At 36.8% G+C, this 20,200-nt stretch overlaps 2 protein-coding genes across 6 annotated transcripts in view; one reads left to right on the top strand and one right to left on the bottom strand.

Annotated features, from left to right (window-relative positions):
* The window catches only part of SAMD3 (sterile alpha motif domain containing 3), a 36,650-nt gene extending 36,365 nt beyond the window's left edge, over positions 1-285 (top strand). The window contains exon 10 of the mRNA XM_090280649.1: positions 25-285. Coding sequence (XP_090136775.1) covers positions 25-285 — 261 coding nt within the window. The remainder of the gene's footprint in view (positions 1-24) is intronic.
* A 3,555-nt stretch (positions 286-3,840) lies between these two features.
* The window catches only part of L3MBTL3 (L3MBTL histone methyl-lysine binding protein 3), a 105,636-nt gene continuing 89,276 nt past the window's right edge, over positions 3,841-20,200 (bottom strand). For all 5 annotated transcript variants that reach the window (XM_090279836.1, XM_090279839.1, XM_090279840.1 and 2 more), the window contains 4 exons: positions 17,455-17,534; positions 8,041-8,210; positions 7,757-7,819; positions 3,841-4,243 (listed from right to left, as the gene is read on the bottom strand). In XM_090279836.1, coding sequence (XP_090135962.1) covers positions 4,100-4,243; positions 7,757-7,819; positions 8,041-8,210; positions 17,455-17,534 — 457 coding nt within the window. In that variant the 3' untranslated portion in view covers positions 3,841-4,099. The remainder of the gene's footprint in view (positions 4,244-7,756; positions 7,820-8,040; positions 8,211-17,454; positions 17,535-20,200) is intronic.

Here is a 20,200-nt window from a genome sequence, read left to right as displayed (position 1 = left end):
TGTCATATTATCTTTTCTTTTCAGGTGCAAGTGTCTACACCCGTGTTAGAAGTTAAGAACCCTTTCAACATTGATGTCTGTGAATTTTCTTTGTACTTAGAAAGAGAGAGACTCACAAAAGTGGAGGACTGTGTTACAGCCTTGGCTGCTCTGGTCGCTGCCTTTTATGTATTTGGAATCCAGTGTCCAAGACGACTGTCCCAAACCCTCAGCTTCCTGGAAACACTGATTTTTGACACCCACACTTCCCATTTTCCTTCTATGAAAGAAAAAGTAAAAGAATAGGAGTTCGACTTAATGGCATGACAAATATTTTATCAGAATTCATCTCTGGAACAGCTAAAACTTTATAGAAATGGTTTGAATTAGGGTTGTGGTAGATATTAAAAAATCACCTTGTCTCAAAGATGTGACCTTAGACACTTTGTGAAAATCTGTAATAAAATCCTACTGAATTAAAAAGCTGTTTGAGTTCTAAAGGAATTCCATGGTCCAAGTTACACTTTTACAGGTGCATTTGTTTTTAAAACACTACACTGCTTGGGACCTTTGGTTTAGGGTATGACCTTGCGCTTAACTGAATAGGTCCACATGTGCATTTGGGGTCTGTGGGCTGCCTCCTTGGTCTGGACATTGCTTGGGAACATTTTGAACTTGGTATTTTTAGAAGATACAGCTATTCCCTCGGTTCCTCTTCCCCCCACCTGACCTGCCTAGCCGTGGTGTTTCCCTTCAGTCACATTTGTTGAGAACAAGGGCCACTTCATTTCTGTGGGCTGCTTGCTGCTGGCCGAACTCAGTGGCACAGGTTCTGATTAACTACCACTTGTATCTGTCTTCCAGTTTCTGATGTTGCTTCCTTCCCTTGAGGTGCAGCATTGCACACCTGGCTCTTACCTTCCCATGTGGTTCCTGGCCTTCCTTGGCCTTGACCTCCAGCATGTGTCTGCCCTGGTTGCCCCTCAAGCTTGTTTGGATCCACAAGGCAGACCTAGCTTTTATCTCCCAGGGCCACTTGGGCACCAGACTTTAGTTTCCAGGGGAGGGCCCTTCTTAGACTCGCTCTCCAGCCTCTCTCAGGAGTTCTAGTCCTGGTTCCTCATTCGGCCCAGAGTCCCACATCCTAACTCATGCAACAGCATGGTTTTAAGATGCCCCTAGATGTCATCATCACAGTATCCATGTTACTTAGTTTCAACGGACCAGGTTGGCTGAGACTGAAGACACGTAAGTGTGCTAATATTTGCAACGCAATGTGATGAGCATTTCTTAAGTTTACTTCACCGAATTAAATTTTTTTAAAGGTTAAAGAGATTCCTATAAATTACTGAAAAAAGTATTTTGATAATATACATCTCTAGAAATACAGCAAAACACTAAAACCTTTCTCTCTGACCATTAAAATGCTGAAGTCAGTGAGCTAAAAGAATATGAAAGATAAGCTGCCCACGTCTACAATGACTGTGTACTAACTACTTCCATGGGAATGGACAGGCAGAATAAATAACAACTTGGTACATGTCACTTTTTGCATAAACTAGTTCCTATTCCAGTGTTCACCTCTTCGCTTTCACTAGAATGCTCCTTTAGTTCTTTATGAACGCCTTCATTTACCCCAATTACCCCACCCTCCCAAATGCTTCTTATGTTTCACAATGTCCTATTTCTCATCTTGAAAATGAATTTACCAAGTCCTTAAAGACTGCTTTCCGTAGAAGGTCCACGATCTCCATGGCTGAAGTTGGATGAAGCCTCTGTTCCTTTAGGCTGGGGCGAAGCGATCAGGGTGGATCCAAGGGAAACTGCAGTGAGGTCTGGCTCCAAACAAAGACATGAGCTGACCATGAGGGAAGGTTCACACAAGCCTTATTATGTCTTGTGGTGGTGCATCCACCTATAGTGCCTAGCATGTCCTGGCCACCTGGCAAATATTCAGTATGGCTGGACTACCCTAACCCTGTTTTGTCTGGAAGCTGACGCCCCTGAATCTAACAGCTGCACAATGGTAGCCTGGGACTACGTTTCAATCTGCAGGCAGGTCTTACCCAGTGTTCTCTGAAAAATGCCTGAGAGGGAAAGGTACTACTAGCATGTACTAACATGCTGCTTAGAATGAGATGTTTCCAGGAAGATTTAAAATTCTTTTGTCATATATGCTTTAAACCAGAAAGGAAAAATCCCCAAAGGGTGTAAACCCTACCTGACATAACAATATAATTTTATATTTTTTTCTTTGTCGCTCTTCACATCATTTGGGACATAGTCTGACAAACAACTGAATCCTGCAGTAGCAACGCGGCTAGTTAAAACCCATGTTTTCCTGTTTGATGCTGTTCCTGTTCTCATTCGCCCCGCCTATTTGACAAGCTTTCTTAAAAATCATACACATATGTAAAAAAGTATCTGCAAGTAAGACTTTATTTCATTCATGTCAGATATAACAAGTGCAATTTGAATGTACAAATTCTGAGCAAAACATAAAAAAGGGAAATGAAAAATAATAACAATGTTTAAGCAGACTCATGCAAAGAAATGAATGGAGCACTACAGATGTCACTGACCCTGTTTTTACCTTTAATGATGACATATGCAAAAGGTCGCTGACAGACTTGCAAAGGGAGACATCAAAGGAAATTCTACACCAGGAAAGAAGAGAGCAACTAAAGACAGGAGGACCCTTCCCCAGAATTCAGATGGCATGCTGCGAAGTTACTTTCTACTTTTAAAATAGACCTTCAATAAATGTTCGATCCTGAAATTAGAAATTACATCCAAGCCAATAAAATAATTTACCTTTTGTGTTGGAAATGCATACTTGCAAAAGAAACACTACCAGCTATCATTTTACAGATAATCAAGGGCCTTCATTTAAAGTGCATTTGTATGCTTACGTATTGAGGCGAACCCATGCAGAAAGGAATCTCTCCGAAATGCAGGTTCTTGAATAACTGTTTTGGGGAGTCGCCTCCCTGATCTGTGAGCATTTAGAGCCTTTTTGTCTGCTGGTGGTGCTCCCCCCCCACCCCCAACCCTGCCTTTCCAATCAAATCGATACGCTCTCCCTTCAGCTAACCCTGGAGAGCCTCCAGGTTTGGAAGACATGGCATGATCCGGGGCAGAGCTCTTGACAGATCAGTGTTTCTATGAACAGAACAAGCCCTTCATCGATCTCTGAAAATCACCAGTTACCTCCAACAGTTACAGAGAAGCTCAAGATCACCTCATAAATAGTTTCAGATCCTTACAAACACCCCCCACCCCCCACCATGTAACTGCATATTCCATGATATCATTGGACTCTACAGGAGTCCAACACACAGGGCATTAGTGTTTGAGACCGGTGCCGCTCAAACACATCACCTAATTGACTTACGCTTATAGACTTTATTCTTCAGTTCCACTATTTATATACACGTTTTTGGTAATTATAGTAAAGATGCTGGTGAAAGTAATGTGTTTAACATTTCATAATACGTGCAAAAGCAAAAACACAGATTTAAGGAAAAGTAATTTTTACAACTATTCAGCCTAAACAAACGATGACAAGCGGTTAGGCAGTATCATGACTTGCAAAGTTATACTTAGCATAATGTTGCAATTCAAATATGGCACAGAATTAACAATACAGATAACCATTCCACTGGCTAAACTTAGCCAGGTCTTGACTATTTTGGTTTAGGTTGAAATTTGATTATATAAAAAGATTCTTGAAAGTATTGAAAAAGAAACAGTGTACATGAAAGAGAATCATCAGTGTTTACAAAATGCCAAAAGTTCATACTCTGCCCCATTAACCATAAATAATTAATGAAGTTCCCCTTTCCCTCCCCACCCCCCAGCCTCAAAAAGATTTACAAAGATAAATTTAGCTCAGTGAACAGAACCAAAAGATGACTGTTGTTAGACAGTACCTGGTTAAAAGCTCAAGCACTTTCATAAGAATTCATATATATTGTCTCTGGAGGAATATAAATAATCCGATCACACTGCTCTTTTGAGTTTTGGAGACTTCTCGCTTAGGAATTACAATTGTCCTTGTGCTTTGAATAAAACATGAGCTTTAGAGCAGAAAGCTGATAGTATTTAAAATTCACCATTTTCAAAGTTCATTGTGAGAGTTCTTCTCTGCAGCTTTGAACATCAGGATAGAATTGAAAATTTTGAGAGCAGGGCCCAGCTTAATGCTCATAATTTTAACAATGTCTGTTTGTGTCATAAGCAGAAATGCTTCTCCATCAATTTGCTGAAATGGGAGAAAAAGACAAAAGATTGTGAATTAACTGGATGTAGTGTGGTGGGAAAAACTCAAAGTTAAATTATCAGCTGTCTTATATCTAGCAACACTAAAATGGCACAGACAGGAGTTCATGTGTACAAACAACATTTCCTGATGAGTGAATCTTATCTATAACAACACCCCAAATGTGGACTGGGAGCAAAGCAAAAACTCATTCATCTGAAAAGTCAGCTCACAGGAAAAGGGAAGGTGCCCACACCTTCCAGTGATTCCTCCTACTTAGGTGCTGACTTAAGAAGAATTTAGAAAAATGTGGTGGAGTGACTCAAATTCAGTTAGTTCCTCTCATCACAGGTTTTAGTCTAAAATCAGAGATGAAAAAACAGGCACACAAACGTTTGTGGCTATAAACAAAGAAGTTCAGGCAAACATTATCATATATATATATCAGCCTTCTATTGAATACCATTAAAAAATTTGTTATAACATTTCTAGAGTGGCTACAATTATTCTTCATATACAGAAGAAAAGCAGTTACTAACAAGGGTAATCAATAGTGTAATCTGAAGAACACGAGACTGGTGTTGAGAGTTGCAGACTACGCTGATTCTTCCTGTACTTGGATTATGGTGAGAAACATCCTTTTTCTCTGTATCTCTTCAAAGACTAAAATGCTTCTGCAGAATAGTGTACTTTGAGGTTCAAAGATATGACCATATGAAGATGATGTCTAGTTTAGTGGGCAGAGCAGAGGAGTAGAGTCTTTTTATATGACTTTCAACTCTTGGGAGTTCTACCATCTTAAAAAAATAAATTCACTTCTCTTTCAGTTTTCCTATTTTTGCATAAAAAGTAAATCATGTGTTGGTTCTCTGCCTTAAGAGCCACTGGAAACACTGACAGCAATGTACTGTTATGAGCTGAACTGAATCCCTTCCAAATTCATATGTTGAAATAATATACCCCCCCCCAATTAACCACAAAATGTGATCTTATTAAGAAATGGGGTCAATGCAGATGGAATTGGTTAAGATGAGGTTATATTAGATTAGACTGGACCCCTAATCCAACCTTGTCAAATACTTCTAGTGTCCAGAATTGGGCAACAATAAATTTCTGTTGTTTACACTACAGATTTACGGTATTTTGTTAAAGCAGCCTTAGCAAGCTAATGCTACTCTAAATTCTGTTCATTAAAGGCTGATATAATTAAGTAGCACTATTTCTTAAAATTTTCCTCTAGCCTCAAAAAAACAAACCTATAAATCTAAACTGCCTATATACTTAATCAATAAGAACTATAGTCATCTTATACTACTTCAATTAACAATTATGTTGAAAAAGTTTACTACTTTTCAACAAGGACGCATGCTGCTATCTTAGAAGAGAAGGAAAGACTTTCCAATGTTAATTTCCAAGTGTAAGAGGTGTTCCATGGCAGGTATGAGAATGTTCCACTGCTCTGGTCTCATTTGCTTGTGCTATGGCAACCCTCTGATACAGCAAGGCCAAGCAGAGCGGCAGATCTAATAGCATCCCACTTAACCAGGGCCGACCTGAGCAGAATGAACGACTTGAGAGAAATCTTCTAAATCATGAATGAAAATGTCAGCTACCGACCAGTTCCCAAGGAGCTCACTACAAAGACTAAATCATTTTATTAAAACCTTGGGCTCTACAGAATCTCCTTCTGAGACTATTTAAGAGTTTAAGGTGATGGATGACTGATGAAAAGGACCATTCAGGGCAGTGAGGCTGGGATCTGAAAGCTAGGCGAGGAATAAAGTTTTGGTAGATTATTATATTTAAGGTTACACTGGAAGGGAAAAAACAATCGTCTGAGGCTAGTATCGGCTCATTGCATACAGGCTGCTCTGCTGCGTGGCTGTAAGGACAGTGATGACTGCCATGTATTACTGGGTTTATTTTTTGTTTGTTCCTTTTATAATACATATTATTAAAAAAACAAGGAGTGTGTGGAGTTGGGGGGGGGGGCTCCCACCTTCCATGTCATTACTCTTCCCACTATGCACATAGGTTCTTTTCCAACGTTTTAACTCCACAAATCACTGCAACACGCTCTTCAAATATCTTTTTCAGAATGTAAAAATGTGAGTACATTCACTCACTCAAAACTTACTAAACATCTATTATGTTCCAAACACTATTCTTGGGCTTGGACATACAACAAAGAAAAAAGAACGTATCATCAAAAAAAGCAAATAAGCAAATAAAAACCCCTCATGGAGTTTACACTCCATGAGTGGGAGACGGACTGTAAGCAAAATACATAGTAGATAAACTAATTAGTAATTAATTCTAAAAGGTGATTAGTGCTGTGAAAAAAAAAGCTGGTTGATTGGGCAGTCAGGATGGAAATTAACCGAGACTGGTCCACAAAGACACTTAGGAGTTAAGAAAAGAAACTCAAAATAGGAATAATTTCCAATTAAAGATCAACTAGAAAGAAGAAGAGAAATCAGAGAAATGATATCTACAGTCAGATCCACGTGCATTTTAACAGACATCCATCTAAAGTGTACAGGATATCTACGAGTGTAGTGACACCGGTGATCAGGGGCTGGGTCCTTAGCTCTCCTGACACGCTTGCAGTGTTCTTGATCAAAAGCATGCGATTCTGAATAGTTGAGAGTAAACCTGGGAGCAAACAAGCTGTATACACTTATAACTGTAGATGGCAGATGTTGGAGGAAAGCCTTCTGAGATTATGGATTCTTTCCACCTTCCGGTAGCCAAGGTCTGAGTGTTCACTGACTGTTCTGCTTGGAGTTGCTGACAGGCAAGTGGCTTATTTTTAAAGGTCTGTTGTGAAAGAGTCTCTTGCTGTACTAGAAGAGCATTACTTCTAGTGCAGCATAACCTGAATTCCTGTTTGTTCTGATGCTCCATATAGGTGACATCGTGATTAATGATCTTCTACATCGAAGTTCTGGACAGGCAGATGAAAATAACTAAAAAATAATTTTCCAACAGCTCACTGTAATGAGTATTAGTTATTAAAAACATTACTGAGAAATATATTAGATCTGAAGGATCATTTTAATAATAATGGTAATAGTATCTATCATAAGCATCAAATGGATTTAGTTCATCTTGGTGCTGTTAAAATCATGTTTGAAAATGTAATAATGAGAACAAATTTCCCTGTGTTAAAAATAAAATGTTATTTCTTTTTTTGGTTCCTTTCTCTGCTATAACTATATAAATGCATGTTATTACATTTTATGTTCATTTTTATTTTTTTAAAATATCAAGGCTAGTGCTACTGCACTGGGGCATCATAAAGTGGTACAAACATTTCCTGTGCATCTAATCTTATACAAAGACAGTTTTATACAACTGATTAATGCTGCTTGTTAGGCAACTCTCTCCCAATTTGTGAGTTACAACATAACCCATCTCTCTCCTCCTCGGCCAATGCAGAACATTTCACCCCTCACTGCATTTCAGTGCTCTGACCCCATTAAGCTACATACTGCAATTTAGTGGAACACTTACTTCATCCTTAAATACCTTTCCATGTTCTTCACACCCAGGTAAGCTCTGTATGAATTCTGAGACCTGTCAAAAATAAGAGAACAATTCCAGTTTAAAAGTAAGTCAGAATTTAAATGCTCAAACAGGTTCAAAATGTTTAACCTGTATGTTTTAGCTGTTTCTCTCAGAATAATTTCTTATCTTTCGGAAAAAAGGACGACCCCCACCCCACTCCTCGTGTTCACTCCTCAGGTCAGTAGCACTCCTGTATCTGGTCCCTGGCAGACAAAGAAAGTAAAATACACCTCATCTGTGCTCCATTTGGAAACTTTACTGGCAGGGATCCCGGCTACAGTTGGCAGAAGTTTGCTTTGCTGCTCCCAGCGCAAGGGCAGGCATGGAATTGGGGACTTAAAGGACAAAAAGACAGCCGAGCGACGCTGTGCCTGTTGAACTCCAGGTTCTTCCCGGGCACCTGGTGATTGAAACAAACGGGGAATCATTTTCTGAAAAGCAGCAGAAAAGCCCCCAAAGTCATGCATCTCCCCCAAATAATGAGCATTGGTTCCTTTCAACATTACAGTCCTTGAATAATTATACTCTCCTTTGTCTTTACTTAAGGTCACCTGAAGGTTACCATGACACAATCGGTAAATTTGACTTACATGTTTGCTATGTCACCCACTGAAGACATTTGTCATTATATTATTCAATGTTTCAGGTAAGAAATTTCCCTTAGAGCTCAGTGGCAAAGGAAACAGCTCTTAGCTTAGGAAATTGTATCAGTTTTCCTTTCGGCTTTGGACGCTCAAATCTGGCCACTATGTGAGTCCTATTCCCTTCTTTTATCTCAGCCCTGGTTTGGTCTTTCAATTTTAATCACATTGACTTTTGAAATAGCCAACTTAACTTTTTTGAAATGAGATATGAAATTATTGCAATAAAAACAACAGAAAGGCAAATGCTTTTGTCATTTTTTATTTGTGGAGATCAAAATTAAACTATAAAATATTCTATTTATCTGCTAGAGCTTCTGAATCCAAGCCTAGTTTACTACTGCTCTCTTAAAATAGCCATTTTTTAGCAAACGATTTTATGTCCTTGGGTCTATTAAGAGTTTGTCAATAATGACCTTCTTAAGATCCATCAGAACAAAAATCTTTTCTGGAAACTTACTTAAAGCCCATGAGAAGGAAGGCACCTTCTCCACATACACTCCCCCGGCCACACCAGCTCAACTACAGTGCTAATTCAGTTCCACCATAAATCTTTACAAATGGTGGCCTAAAAGCTTTTGGATCTCTAAGAATATTTTAAGGTCTTTTCCTTGAGGAGTAAGAGTTAGAGAAAGGTACACAAATCCTAAGTGTATAGCTCAAAGAATTTTCCCAAAGTGAACATACCCAGAACAACAAACCACAGCACAGCCCACCCAGAGTCTCCTTGTGTTTGTTCCCTTCCCATCAAGTCACATTCCTCCGTGACTTCTTCCCAGAGTCTTTGCTCTCTTCCATGGCCTCTTCACACCAGCTCACGAGTTTGAATAACTATCACTTTATAAATGTACCCAGAACTGTGATCTAAGCCTTCGTCAGGGTTGCCTAGGCTATTCTTACTCCTTTGCATTTCCATATCTATTTTAGATTAGGATTACCACTAAATTAGATCAATTTGGTGAGAAATAGGATCTTCACAAAATCAAGTCTCCAAATCGAAGGACAGGGTATACCCCTCCATTTGAGTCTTCTTTAATAAATCTCCTTAATGTTTTGTCATTTTCATGACTATCTTTGGTGAAATTTATTCCTCTGTATCTGGTGCTTACTGTTAAGTGGTAGTTTTAAAAAAATTATGTCCTACTGTTCTATTGTGATTCTCTTATAACTTTTAACTTAAGCCTAATCTAAATGTTGAATTGCTCTGAATGTTACTAAGTCACTATACTGAATTAAAAAAAAAATTATCTTACTGGAGCTAACACCCACAAGTCCTGGTTTTACCTGAGTGATCTCATACAGAAAAATACATCTGCTTCACCATGAAACATGTCCGTTCTTCAAATATTTTTAAAAAACCTATCACAGTCCATTTGACAAATTTCATAAAGTCTGTTTTAAGGTTTTTGGTTCTCATCCTGTTTTATTGAGTATCTATTCTGAGCCAAATATATAAACCTGTACCACTTTGTATTATCTTATTCTTTTTAAATTAAAAAAAAATCTAAACAAGATGTTTTTGTTTAGCATAAATATGGGATAACTTAAAAACATGCCTTAATTTCAGGTATTCCAATGAGTTTAGCAAGTATCTGAAATACAGTATTTGTAAATCTTTCACGAGACAAACTCATACGACACGGTAAGATTTCCCGCTCCACACCACAGTACGTGAAGCTTATTTATAACTTACATTCTCATCGCTTGCCATCTAAGTTCAGTTTTTCCCCAAGCCATACACTCCATTACATAACTGTTTCTTTTCTGAAACACTTGCCCCTGTTCACTCCCTTCCAGCTCCCTTTTACTTTTCTTCTATTTCCTGTATTATTCACAGATCGTGTCTAATGCTCCTATATCAGCATTCCATAGGAAAATAAATGAGCCATTCTAAAGAAATGACTAAAAACCCTAAGGCTCCTATTTCTGGTAGCTTTTTCAAGTCTTTGAAGCTGATACTAAAAATAGGCCTAGACACATACACCACTCCAATCCTAATTCCAACTTCGCATGCTTCACTTTAAGACTCTCTTCCTTTTGCTGATTCTTTCCTGCCGACTGATATCCTGAGGCCTAGCGCTATGTTCCGACTAATGGGGCAAATGTAGTATTTAGCAGCCAGAAGATGCCATCTCTTCAGAAACACAAACATTAGGTAGGATCCCAATCCAAAGGAATAAAGAAAACAACTTCAACTGAGTGAACGCTTGACTGCTTGAATCGCACAGACATGTGATGCCAGGTTTTATTTGAACGTGTGATACAGACCGAAATAAATGCGAACACTTTGGCTCAAGTGGCTGGCTCCGTGCTGAGGGTGAGGAAGAGCAAGTCTGTGCACAATGTGCTTCTGAAGACAGAGCCCTCTGTTCTGAAAGACATTTCTGCTAGGGCCATCTTTCTTACCACCCTCCTCTCAAAACATCTATCTACCCACATGAAGATAAAACTTTTTAAGAATTTGTTCATATTTTTTTAAGTTTCCTAACGTGAAATTTACCCAAGGAATATCGCCCAATTTTTCTCTCTCTCTCCCCATGGGTTTCAGGTTTGGTGCTCTCTCATTTTCTTAGTTCTACTCACTTCTGTATCGCCGGACAGAGAACGGACTAAGGCGATGTCCAGACCTAATGCTTACTAATCCTTGCAAAGGTAAAATATTATCAAGGAGCTTTCCACTTTGTCTAAAAACTATCTAAATGACGATGTTTTATGATATCAGGAATATACATTTCTGTAACCTGAGGGAATGAAGGAAGGAGGAACGGGAAGAAAGGAGCATTCTTGACAAAAATAAAGAAGGTACTGAAATTCTTTGAAATGGCGTTTAAGACCATACAATCATCAATGCCCCTCTCTCTCCAGTAAAAAAACAATGATCTTTCTGTGGTATCTTTTCCGTCTTCAAAAATGTTTCTATTCTAGTTTGCTTAGAGAAAAATAAACCAGGACAGAAATGCTTAAGCAGATATAGGTAAAAACAGTAACTGAGAATGAGTAAAATTACTATGTAGTAGGAACTTTAATTCTCTCTGATTGGCTAGTCCTCTAGAACCACCGTTGAGCAAGAGATGGCCCTGGGAATAGACGCTGCACGGCAGAGCAACAAGGTCATGGCACCTGATTTCCTGATACTGTTGAGTACCATTCAGTCCTGGAGCACCTACCTACTTCTGAACTTCCTCTATGTGAGAGAAAAATAAACTCTGCTAAGCCATTTACATGTATTTTATGTCACACACAAATCTAATCCTAATCGCTACTAAGATTTAAGGCAATAATGCTTAAAATAGTGAGCAACAGGAAACAACTAGTTTAGATCACCAACAGAGATTGGTTCATGAAACGATACTATATTCATCCATAGAGGCAATGTTTAATGTTATTTTATAATTAGTATAAATACTTATGCAAAAATGCTTATGATATTTATAGTTAAAAACTGCAGATTAGAGTAGTTTGTATATTTCATATATAAATTGTCCAAAAGACAGCAAAATTCAGATGATGGTGTCTGAGAAAATAAATTACCAGTAATTTTTATTTTCTTCTTTTTAATTCCCATATTTGCAAATTATTCCATAATAAATATGTATTATTTTAATAAAATTTATATAAAACCAGGAGCTGATATTAAGTAAACTCCTTGTTACTCAAAAATAATAACAACAAAAAAAGAAGCATCACTTTAATGACCTGGAAAGCTATTTTTGGAATTAAAACATCATTAATTGCTAGGTTTCTTTAATATCAGAAGCAAGAAATATTAAGAGTGGGAGTAGTGTTGAGAGAGATACCTTAATGGATCTTTATATGGTTCTACTGCTGTTTCATTTCTCTAGACAATTATCAAGTGAGAGTATTTTCCTTATGCTGACACTTCGAGAATGGACAGCACAGGTCTGCCTCTACTATTTATGATTACTATTCACTATAGAGAAATTGTTCATTTGCAATTATTTACTCAGCACTTACAATGCATCAGAAATTCTGCAAGAGTATGTCAATGCAGCATATCCTTGCAGACTTTCTTGATATAAAGTAGATAATAATGTAGATTCCCAAAGCAGAAATTTGCAAATACAAACTTGCCCACCATGTCATGGTATTAAAATTCTTGTTTAGCTTAGGGTTAGAAAAAAGACAAGGGGAAGACTAACCCTTATAGTTAAACATTTCTGATAAAGGTGATCCTGAAAGAGCCTTCAGTGTACTGTGTAGAATCAGAACAATAAGTCTTCAGTGTAAGGAACACCATCTAAACCAAACATGAAGTCTCTTAGGAGAAAGAGATGTCCTCACCACCATGGAGGGGGAGAACCTGCTTCCTACAGGACAGTTGCCACCAGGGCCCAGTAGAAGCACTGCACGGTAGGCTGACCAAGCAGGACAAGTCCCAGAGGAAAGGAGAAGTGCCCATCATGTTCCCTGCTCCGTTCAGACTCAGAAGTCACTCTGCTTCCTATTTCCAAGTCTGAACAATGCTAGATCAACAAGCCACAGCACAAGTGATCACTGACCTCTTATAATGACTCATTAATATCCCTTCAAACCAGTGACAGAAATGAGACCAGATGTCTAACTGCCTTGTTTCATTTTAGCTATCCCCTGGTGTGAGGAAACTGAGGCCAGACATGCTCAAAGCCACACTGTGAGACAGGGGCAGCATCAGAAAATGATCCTGGATCTTTTGCCTCCTAATACAAAATATAGGGTCATGGTCAAGAGGGTGAGTTCCAGAGTCTGATAGATTCCAATCCCTGCTCTGTCACTGACCAGCTCTATAATTTTGGCTGAATCAATCTAACAAAATTGTTGTAAAAATTACATAATATTTAAAAAATGCTTATCCCAGTGTCTGACATACAGTGAAGACTCAGCAAATGGGAGAAATTATTCCTGTTTTAGAAGAAAGGCCTATCACTGAAAGGGTATTGCATATACAAAGGCAAAAATGAAAAGGGGTCAATCAATAAACCTTTAAGGTTAATATTCCAAGAGTCTATAAAATATGTTCTTAATGTATCGGGGAAAAAGCCAGAAGAAATGGGATACATCTGTCAACTAGAAAAAAATCTTGTAATGTGAGTTACTAAATATAAAAGGATGAACATTAACAGTGATTGGGTAAAATAAATGGATCACAGCATCGAAAAAATGTAGATAAAATTAGCTCCAAGATACTTAACTCAGGCATGAAAGATATTTGAAAACCATTGTTTCAAGGGTAATAACCAAAATAACAAACCAATTCCTATGGAGGCAAAAAACAAGCCTGATTTTTTCAACTAAGAATCTAGTACGTAACAAAATGGAATTCAACTCTTTCGGCATATAGGCCGCCCAGGACAGAGAATGCCTTCATGAGAGAAAACAAAACTATACCTTTCCCAGGAATGTAAGAGTTTAAAATTGAAGAAGAAGTCAATGAAGGAAATTAAAGGAAGCTATAAACAACTACTGTAAAAATTCATGTTCAAGATACTGAACAGTAGATTTGACAGAACGAGAGGCTGAAGAAGATATTTCAACTTGAGAAACGTATCTAGAGCATCATAAAATGTCTAGTTGTTAAAATACGACCATTGTAGGACCTCCCTAATATCTAGCAACTAGGGGTGACTCATGGTACAGCTGGCAGTTTCCAAAATCTGCTCCAGAACTAAGAACAGTGTTTGTTTTAACGTTCCCATGTAGTGCTGGCTGCCAAACCAATTGTTAAATATTTTGATTATTGTCCCTTGGATCTAACCCAAGAATAATAGGTATTACCAGTCAAAAAAAAAAAAAGAAATTTAGCAAAAGCAATAATCAAAATTTTTACTGAAGGAAGTTTTCTGAATTTAAAAAGACCTGGGTCTAAAAAAAAAAAAGAAATCAAGAGCTCATGATATCTCAGGAAAAATTATGAAAAAAGATTGAATTTAGGAGTCAGGTTCATTGTTTGAAATGAAAAGATTAGACTGCATTGGGGTGGCTTGCTTTCCAGTTTTGTTTTTGTTTTCTTAAAGGAAAATCAGAGACCAAACAACTGGCTGGATGTCGTGGATACTGTGGTGTGCTACCCAAACTGCCCTTCAGAACTAAAACATTCATCTTCATTGTAGACTCAAAGGCCTGGTTCTCTTGCTTTAAATTCAGGGTAACCACAAAGTCATCATCCAGAGCCCCTCATGGGATTGACTGAGGCTTCTGTTGTAACTCCCTCACAGCTTGCCATCTCGTTCTGCCCAATCCTGCTTCTCTCACTCTCTCATAGGTACCGTTCCCGTGAGTACTCACCAGTGAACCTGCGTACAGCACTCCCAGTGCTTGTTTCCAGAGAGCCGGACCTCAGACGGCAGGTCACGGCTCTCCTGAGAACTGAGGTGGGGGAAAGAACTGAACACCTCCACCTGTGAACTTGGGTCTGAGCTATACCCAGTAGCAACAAGATATGAGTCCTCAGACACCCTACGAGCTTGTTTTGAACTGAAGGTTCATGGGTTCCAGGGACAGACAAGTAATAAACTAATACATGGTATAGAAAGTAAAATTCAAATCTTTTCCATACAAAATGAAACTGGAAAAATTTTTCAAAAAATAATAAAGGAAATTAAAGCTAAGAAAGAAATTAAGTGAAAGCTGACAATCGTAACACAATTCCACTACAGATAAAATTAATTTTATACATTTTATTATTTATTTTTTAGTTTTATGAAAGTTTTATACAAAATATCTCAAAAATTTCAAAAAAAAAGTTATGAAACTCATTTTTAGGAGGCTAAAACTGGATGAGATATTAATAGGTAAATATCATTTAGGAAATTCTCAAAGCAACATATTTTATGCGATCCCCTTTCACTAGTAAAAAAATAAGGCAGTAAGTAAAGTATGCAAATTAAACTATAGGCTTTGTAGGTGAGATAATTAAAAATTATATCTAAATCCTAGTGATGTTTTCTGACTAATAAAAAATAGAGAAATAATAATAAATCAAAAGGAAAAATCAAACAGAAACTTGGGCTATTTGAATAAAAAAATAGACAAAAATATACAAAATTTGAAAAGCCAAAACTACCACATAAAAAGAACACCTTTCAAAAGAACACCTTTCAAATCATGTTGATAAACTGAAATTCTCCATTAAATAGACTATTTTCAGGGAAAAGAAATTATTAAAATCAACTCAGCAAAGAAAAGTTAAGTAGATCACCAAGAGAAAAAGAGAAGCCGAAAAGGTTATCAAATTATTACTCCCTCAAAAAGTTCAGCGTCTACATGATTACAGAGAGCAAACTGATGGTTTTCAGAAGGAAGGGTGGCAGGGCAAAGGGCAAAAAAGGAGAAGGGGATGTTGAGGTACAAACTTGCAGTTATAAAATAATAAGCCATGGGAATAAAATATACAGCATAAAGAATACAGTCAATAAGATCATAATAGACTTATCATGATCACTGTGTAAGGTATATACAGGTGCTAAGTTACTATGTTGTACACCTGAAACTATTATGTTGTATGTCAACTATAGTTTAATAAAATAAAAAGGTCATCCAACCATAAGGAAGCCAACGAAAACAAAACAAACAAAAAACAAAAAAAGTTCAGAGTCTAGAAGATTTTGCTATGAATCTCTCTGAACTTTCCATAATCAGTCAATCCCATTCAATAGACACATTCCACAATACTACCACTACTTGCAGCTAATAAATACTTCAGCCACTGTTGCATCTAATCCTGATAATCCCATGACTATCATGACAATCCAGGTACTATTACCACATCAACTTCACAAAGGAGGAAACTTGGCCCAGAGCCAGCCACACTCCTAAGTGGCAGGGCTGAGATGAAAACGCAGGCTGTATCCAAACCACTCTCGCAGAGACAAGATGAATGAAGTCTTTATCTAAGAACGCAATACACCTTGATGATAAAATCTTCATAGAATAAGTGTTTTTCTTCCTTTCCAAATACCAGAAACATTAAAAACAATCCGATACTCGCATAGCACTGCCTATGTGCCAGGCATTGTTCTAAGCAAGTTACAAATCACTTAATTCCCACAATAACCCTCTGAGGAGCTACCCTCACCATCCTTCTGCACAGATAAGGAACCAGAAGCACTGAGAGGTGTTCTGTGAAATGTCCAAGGTCACATGCACAGTCGGCAGGCGGCAGAGCAGGAATTCGAACCCTGGCCACTGGGAGGGCTGGTATACAGTGCTACATTAAATACCACAAAATATACCGAAGACAGCAGGGACCAGACTTTTAAATTAACCATAAATTACTGCTTTATGAAAATCAGATATGGAAATCAAAGGCGTCTCTATGGAATAGTGCATTGCAGGCAGTCATTAGGTGCCATTCACAAATCTTATATGATAATCTGAACCCAAAAATGCTCATGAAAAGCAAAGTCCCCAGGGACAATCATTAAATCATAATCAGGCCAACATTTTCTTATAAAAAATAAATAATAATTACATAGCTATGTATAAATTATAAATACAATCTATAATATGATTAACAGTAATTATAACTTCATTGCTTAGCTAAACCATTGTAATATTTTTTTAGCAAAGATGTTAAGACCCATTACTTTCTTCAATACAACTTAAAACATTCAAGTAATTTTCTGTTCATCTGTGGTATTAGATTAAAACCGTAGTGATTCTGTTTGGATCTCAATACACATCCTTAAGACGACTTTAAAAAGTGTAAGGCAAGTAACATCAATACCATCAAAGAAAATGTATGACAAAGACCAAACAGAACGTTTTACCCAAACTTTTCACATATGGGACACATATGTGAAAGAGGCTGTAAATAGAGGTCACAGGTAAAATCTAGGTCATTATGAATTACATACATTTATCCTTAAAAAACTTTACTGTCTGTGATAATGGAACAAACTAACCAAATGAAGTTTATCTTTAACATAAAGGTGATTGCAATCCAGTTAAGTTTTGATTGTTGATATTGCTACTAATATCCATCAATAATGAGATGGTTGTGGCTACCTCTGGCTTCATGTGACGTTTTCACTTCATTTTCTATTCTCTCTTCAAAGTCTTCTTTGACATCATCAGCATGCTGGTCTCTGAAAAAAGTACACATTTCAATATTGTGTCATAGAAATGTCTTTAAAAAGTGGTTCAGCACCACATCTCAGCAACTGTTTTATTTTTTTTAATTTAAAAACAAATGGTACCCCTAAAATGTTAGAAAGAATTTTTAGTTTTACTAAGAAGCAATTAATGCTAATAACATCTAAATGTCCATTTTCTCATTATCAGTTTTCACTTACTGTCCAGAAAGATATTTTAAAGCTAAGGATGGTATTAAGATTATTCTGAGAAATGTAGCTAGTTACTGAATAATTCAACTTCAAATTGAGATATGTATTCATGAAAAATTTCACTTGTATTGTTTGATAAGAACATTTAAAGAAAGAAAATGCTTTGAAAGTCCATACCATTTAATCAATTCACTGTACAACTCAGCTCCAGGGACTTCAGCTGAGGTTGGCTCAGGAGAATTGAACTCAATTCCAGGAAGCTGTGCCTGGCTCAATCAGGTCAAATTCATAGGTTGAACTGATTGCACCTCTTTCTGACCAGGAATGATTTAATGCTAATTTAAACATGACAGGATGCTCTAAAACGGAATGGACTTATTACAACCTTACTTCATAGCTTTACCCTTAAGTCTGGGACAAAAATGGCTTTAAAGAGAACCAGACAACTTACTTTTCTTTTTCTTTTTTTAAAAATTAAACTTATTGGGTGACACTGGTTAACAGGATCATATAGGTTTCGAGTGCATAATTCTATGATACATGATCTGTATATTGCACTGCGTGTCCACCACTCAAAGTCAAGTCAGATGATCTGACTTTGGGTGGTAGGCACTTATATTTTCTTTAAAGTTAAATTTCAGGGACTTAACATTTTCAACCTAATCTATTCTGTTTTTGAAGTTCAAAATAAATCTCACTTCATAATTTCCTGAAATTACCTAGGTTATAATGCTGGCCTACACACCTTTGAAACCAAATATCCCAACAAAATATAGAGAAGTTTTGTAGTCTTAATTATAAAGGCATTAGTTTATACTCCATTTGGAGTAATAATTTAACACAATGATGCTAATACAGTAAGCATGCAATAAATGTTTACTTCTTAACAAGATCATTTCCAGGGACACGTGAAATTTCACTGAAATCTGAGCTCCCTGCCTTAGTCATACTAAAAACAGTTTATAACAAGTGCTGAAGAATACTTGCTTAATCAATAATGGGGAAGAATCACTGTGATGATGCAATAAAAATATTTTTTTCCCCAAGACAAAGCAATTAAACAACAATGAAAGCTCTTATTTCACAGAAAGTGTGAAGATGGAGGTACAGTAAAAACAAATGTAAGGAAATCACTGATAACTGGAGAAGGAGCATCAGTTGAGATGGTAATAGAAAACTATGTCTTCTTTATAAAACCAGTGCTGAAATAGACTTGGTAGTTTCATGCTAGATGAAGCTTTTTATGCTAAAATTAGCTTATGTGATTTTCTGAATTTGTTTTATATTAAATTGGAAATAACATTCTTTGAATCCAAATGATATTTAGACAAAAGGCAAAAATCATCTTAGAATTTGCTGTATATTTCAGTTTTGCGATTGGAATTGTCCACTGATAATTATGTTACATTTTTGCAATTTTACTAAAGTATATTATTTCTTTAAAGTAACATTTATTAAAAGAAATGCATAAGAATTTGTGAGGAAAGCTCTTTTGTATTCTTATGTCCAAATACAATGCCAGTGACTTATTTTATGAAATGTAAAAGAAGGATTATTTTCTGGAAGGGAAGACACAGAAAAGGAAAATAAGATTTTTGCTCCAAAACATTTCTTCATGCCTGAATCTACCATAATCCTTCCCAAAAAGAAAAGCAAAATGAAAGCTATCTGCTCTTATATTTACATTGCTTCATTACTGAAGCATATTCTGTTTTTACTTTCCCCATTTAACTCATATTTCATCAAATTGAGCCCATATAAACTCAGGAATATATAGACATGGATATTTATTTTACCAAACACAATTCAAATAAAGGACTCAGTAAAAAATGTTAACTGAATATTTTATTTCCAATTAATATATTGACTCTGCTACTTCCTTAAAATTAAAAGTGGCAAAGCCCTTTGGGGTCCTACGTGATGTTTGCTTAGCAAGAGGTAGAGGGCTGGGTTGGATTTGAGCAGTCTCTCAGAACAGGCAGTAGGAAATAGATGGATGAACACAAACACTGGTGTGAACAGCTTCGTAATCAGCCCATCCAGGAATGTGGAAGAAAAGTTACTATTTTTAACATACGATGCACACCGAACTGGCTGAGTTTTTCACACGTACAATATATCATAACAATTTACAGTGCAATATAGTACCAGGTCTTTACCGACACCAAAATCCATAATTAGATCCAATGATTATTTGGTTTTTACCCTTGTGTTTTTTTCCAGAATATAGTACATTTCCTTGTTTTATGAAGTTAAAGGGAATGTACCGTTTGTGCTATAATCTTATTTTCAAATTGTCTTTTGATAAGGTCAGGAATGAAGAATCTAACTCATTAATCCTATTTGCTTTATATTTTATTTAAAATAAAAAATTCCTCAATTGGACAACCAATATTTCTCTCCCCTATAAGGTTAGAAATTTCATTGTCAATTCTATTTGAATAGGTACTGTGATGGATTTCTTTCTC

Source organism: Furipterus horrens, unplaced genomic scaffold (assembly GCF_987537825.1).
Source record: "Furipterus horrens unplaced genomic scaffold, mFurHor1.1.pri manual_scaffold_6, whole genome shotgun sequence".
Lineage (NCBI taxonomy): Eukaryota > Metazoa > Chordata > Mammalia > Chiroptera > Furipteridae > Furipterus > Furipterus horrens.
This window is presented reverse-complemented; position numbering and strand designations above follow the sequence as displayed.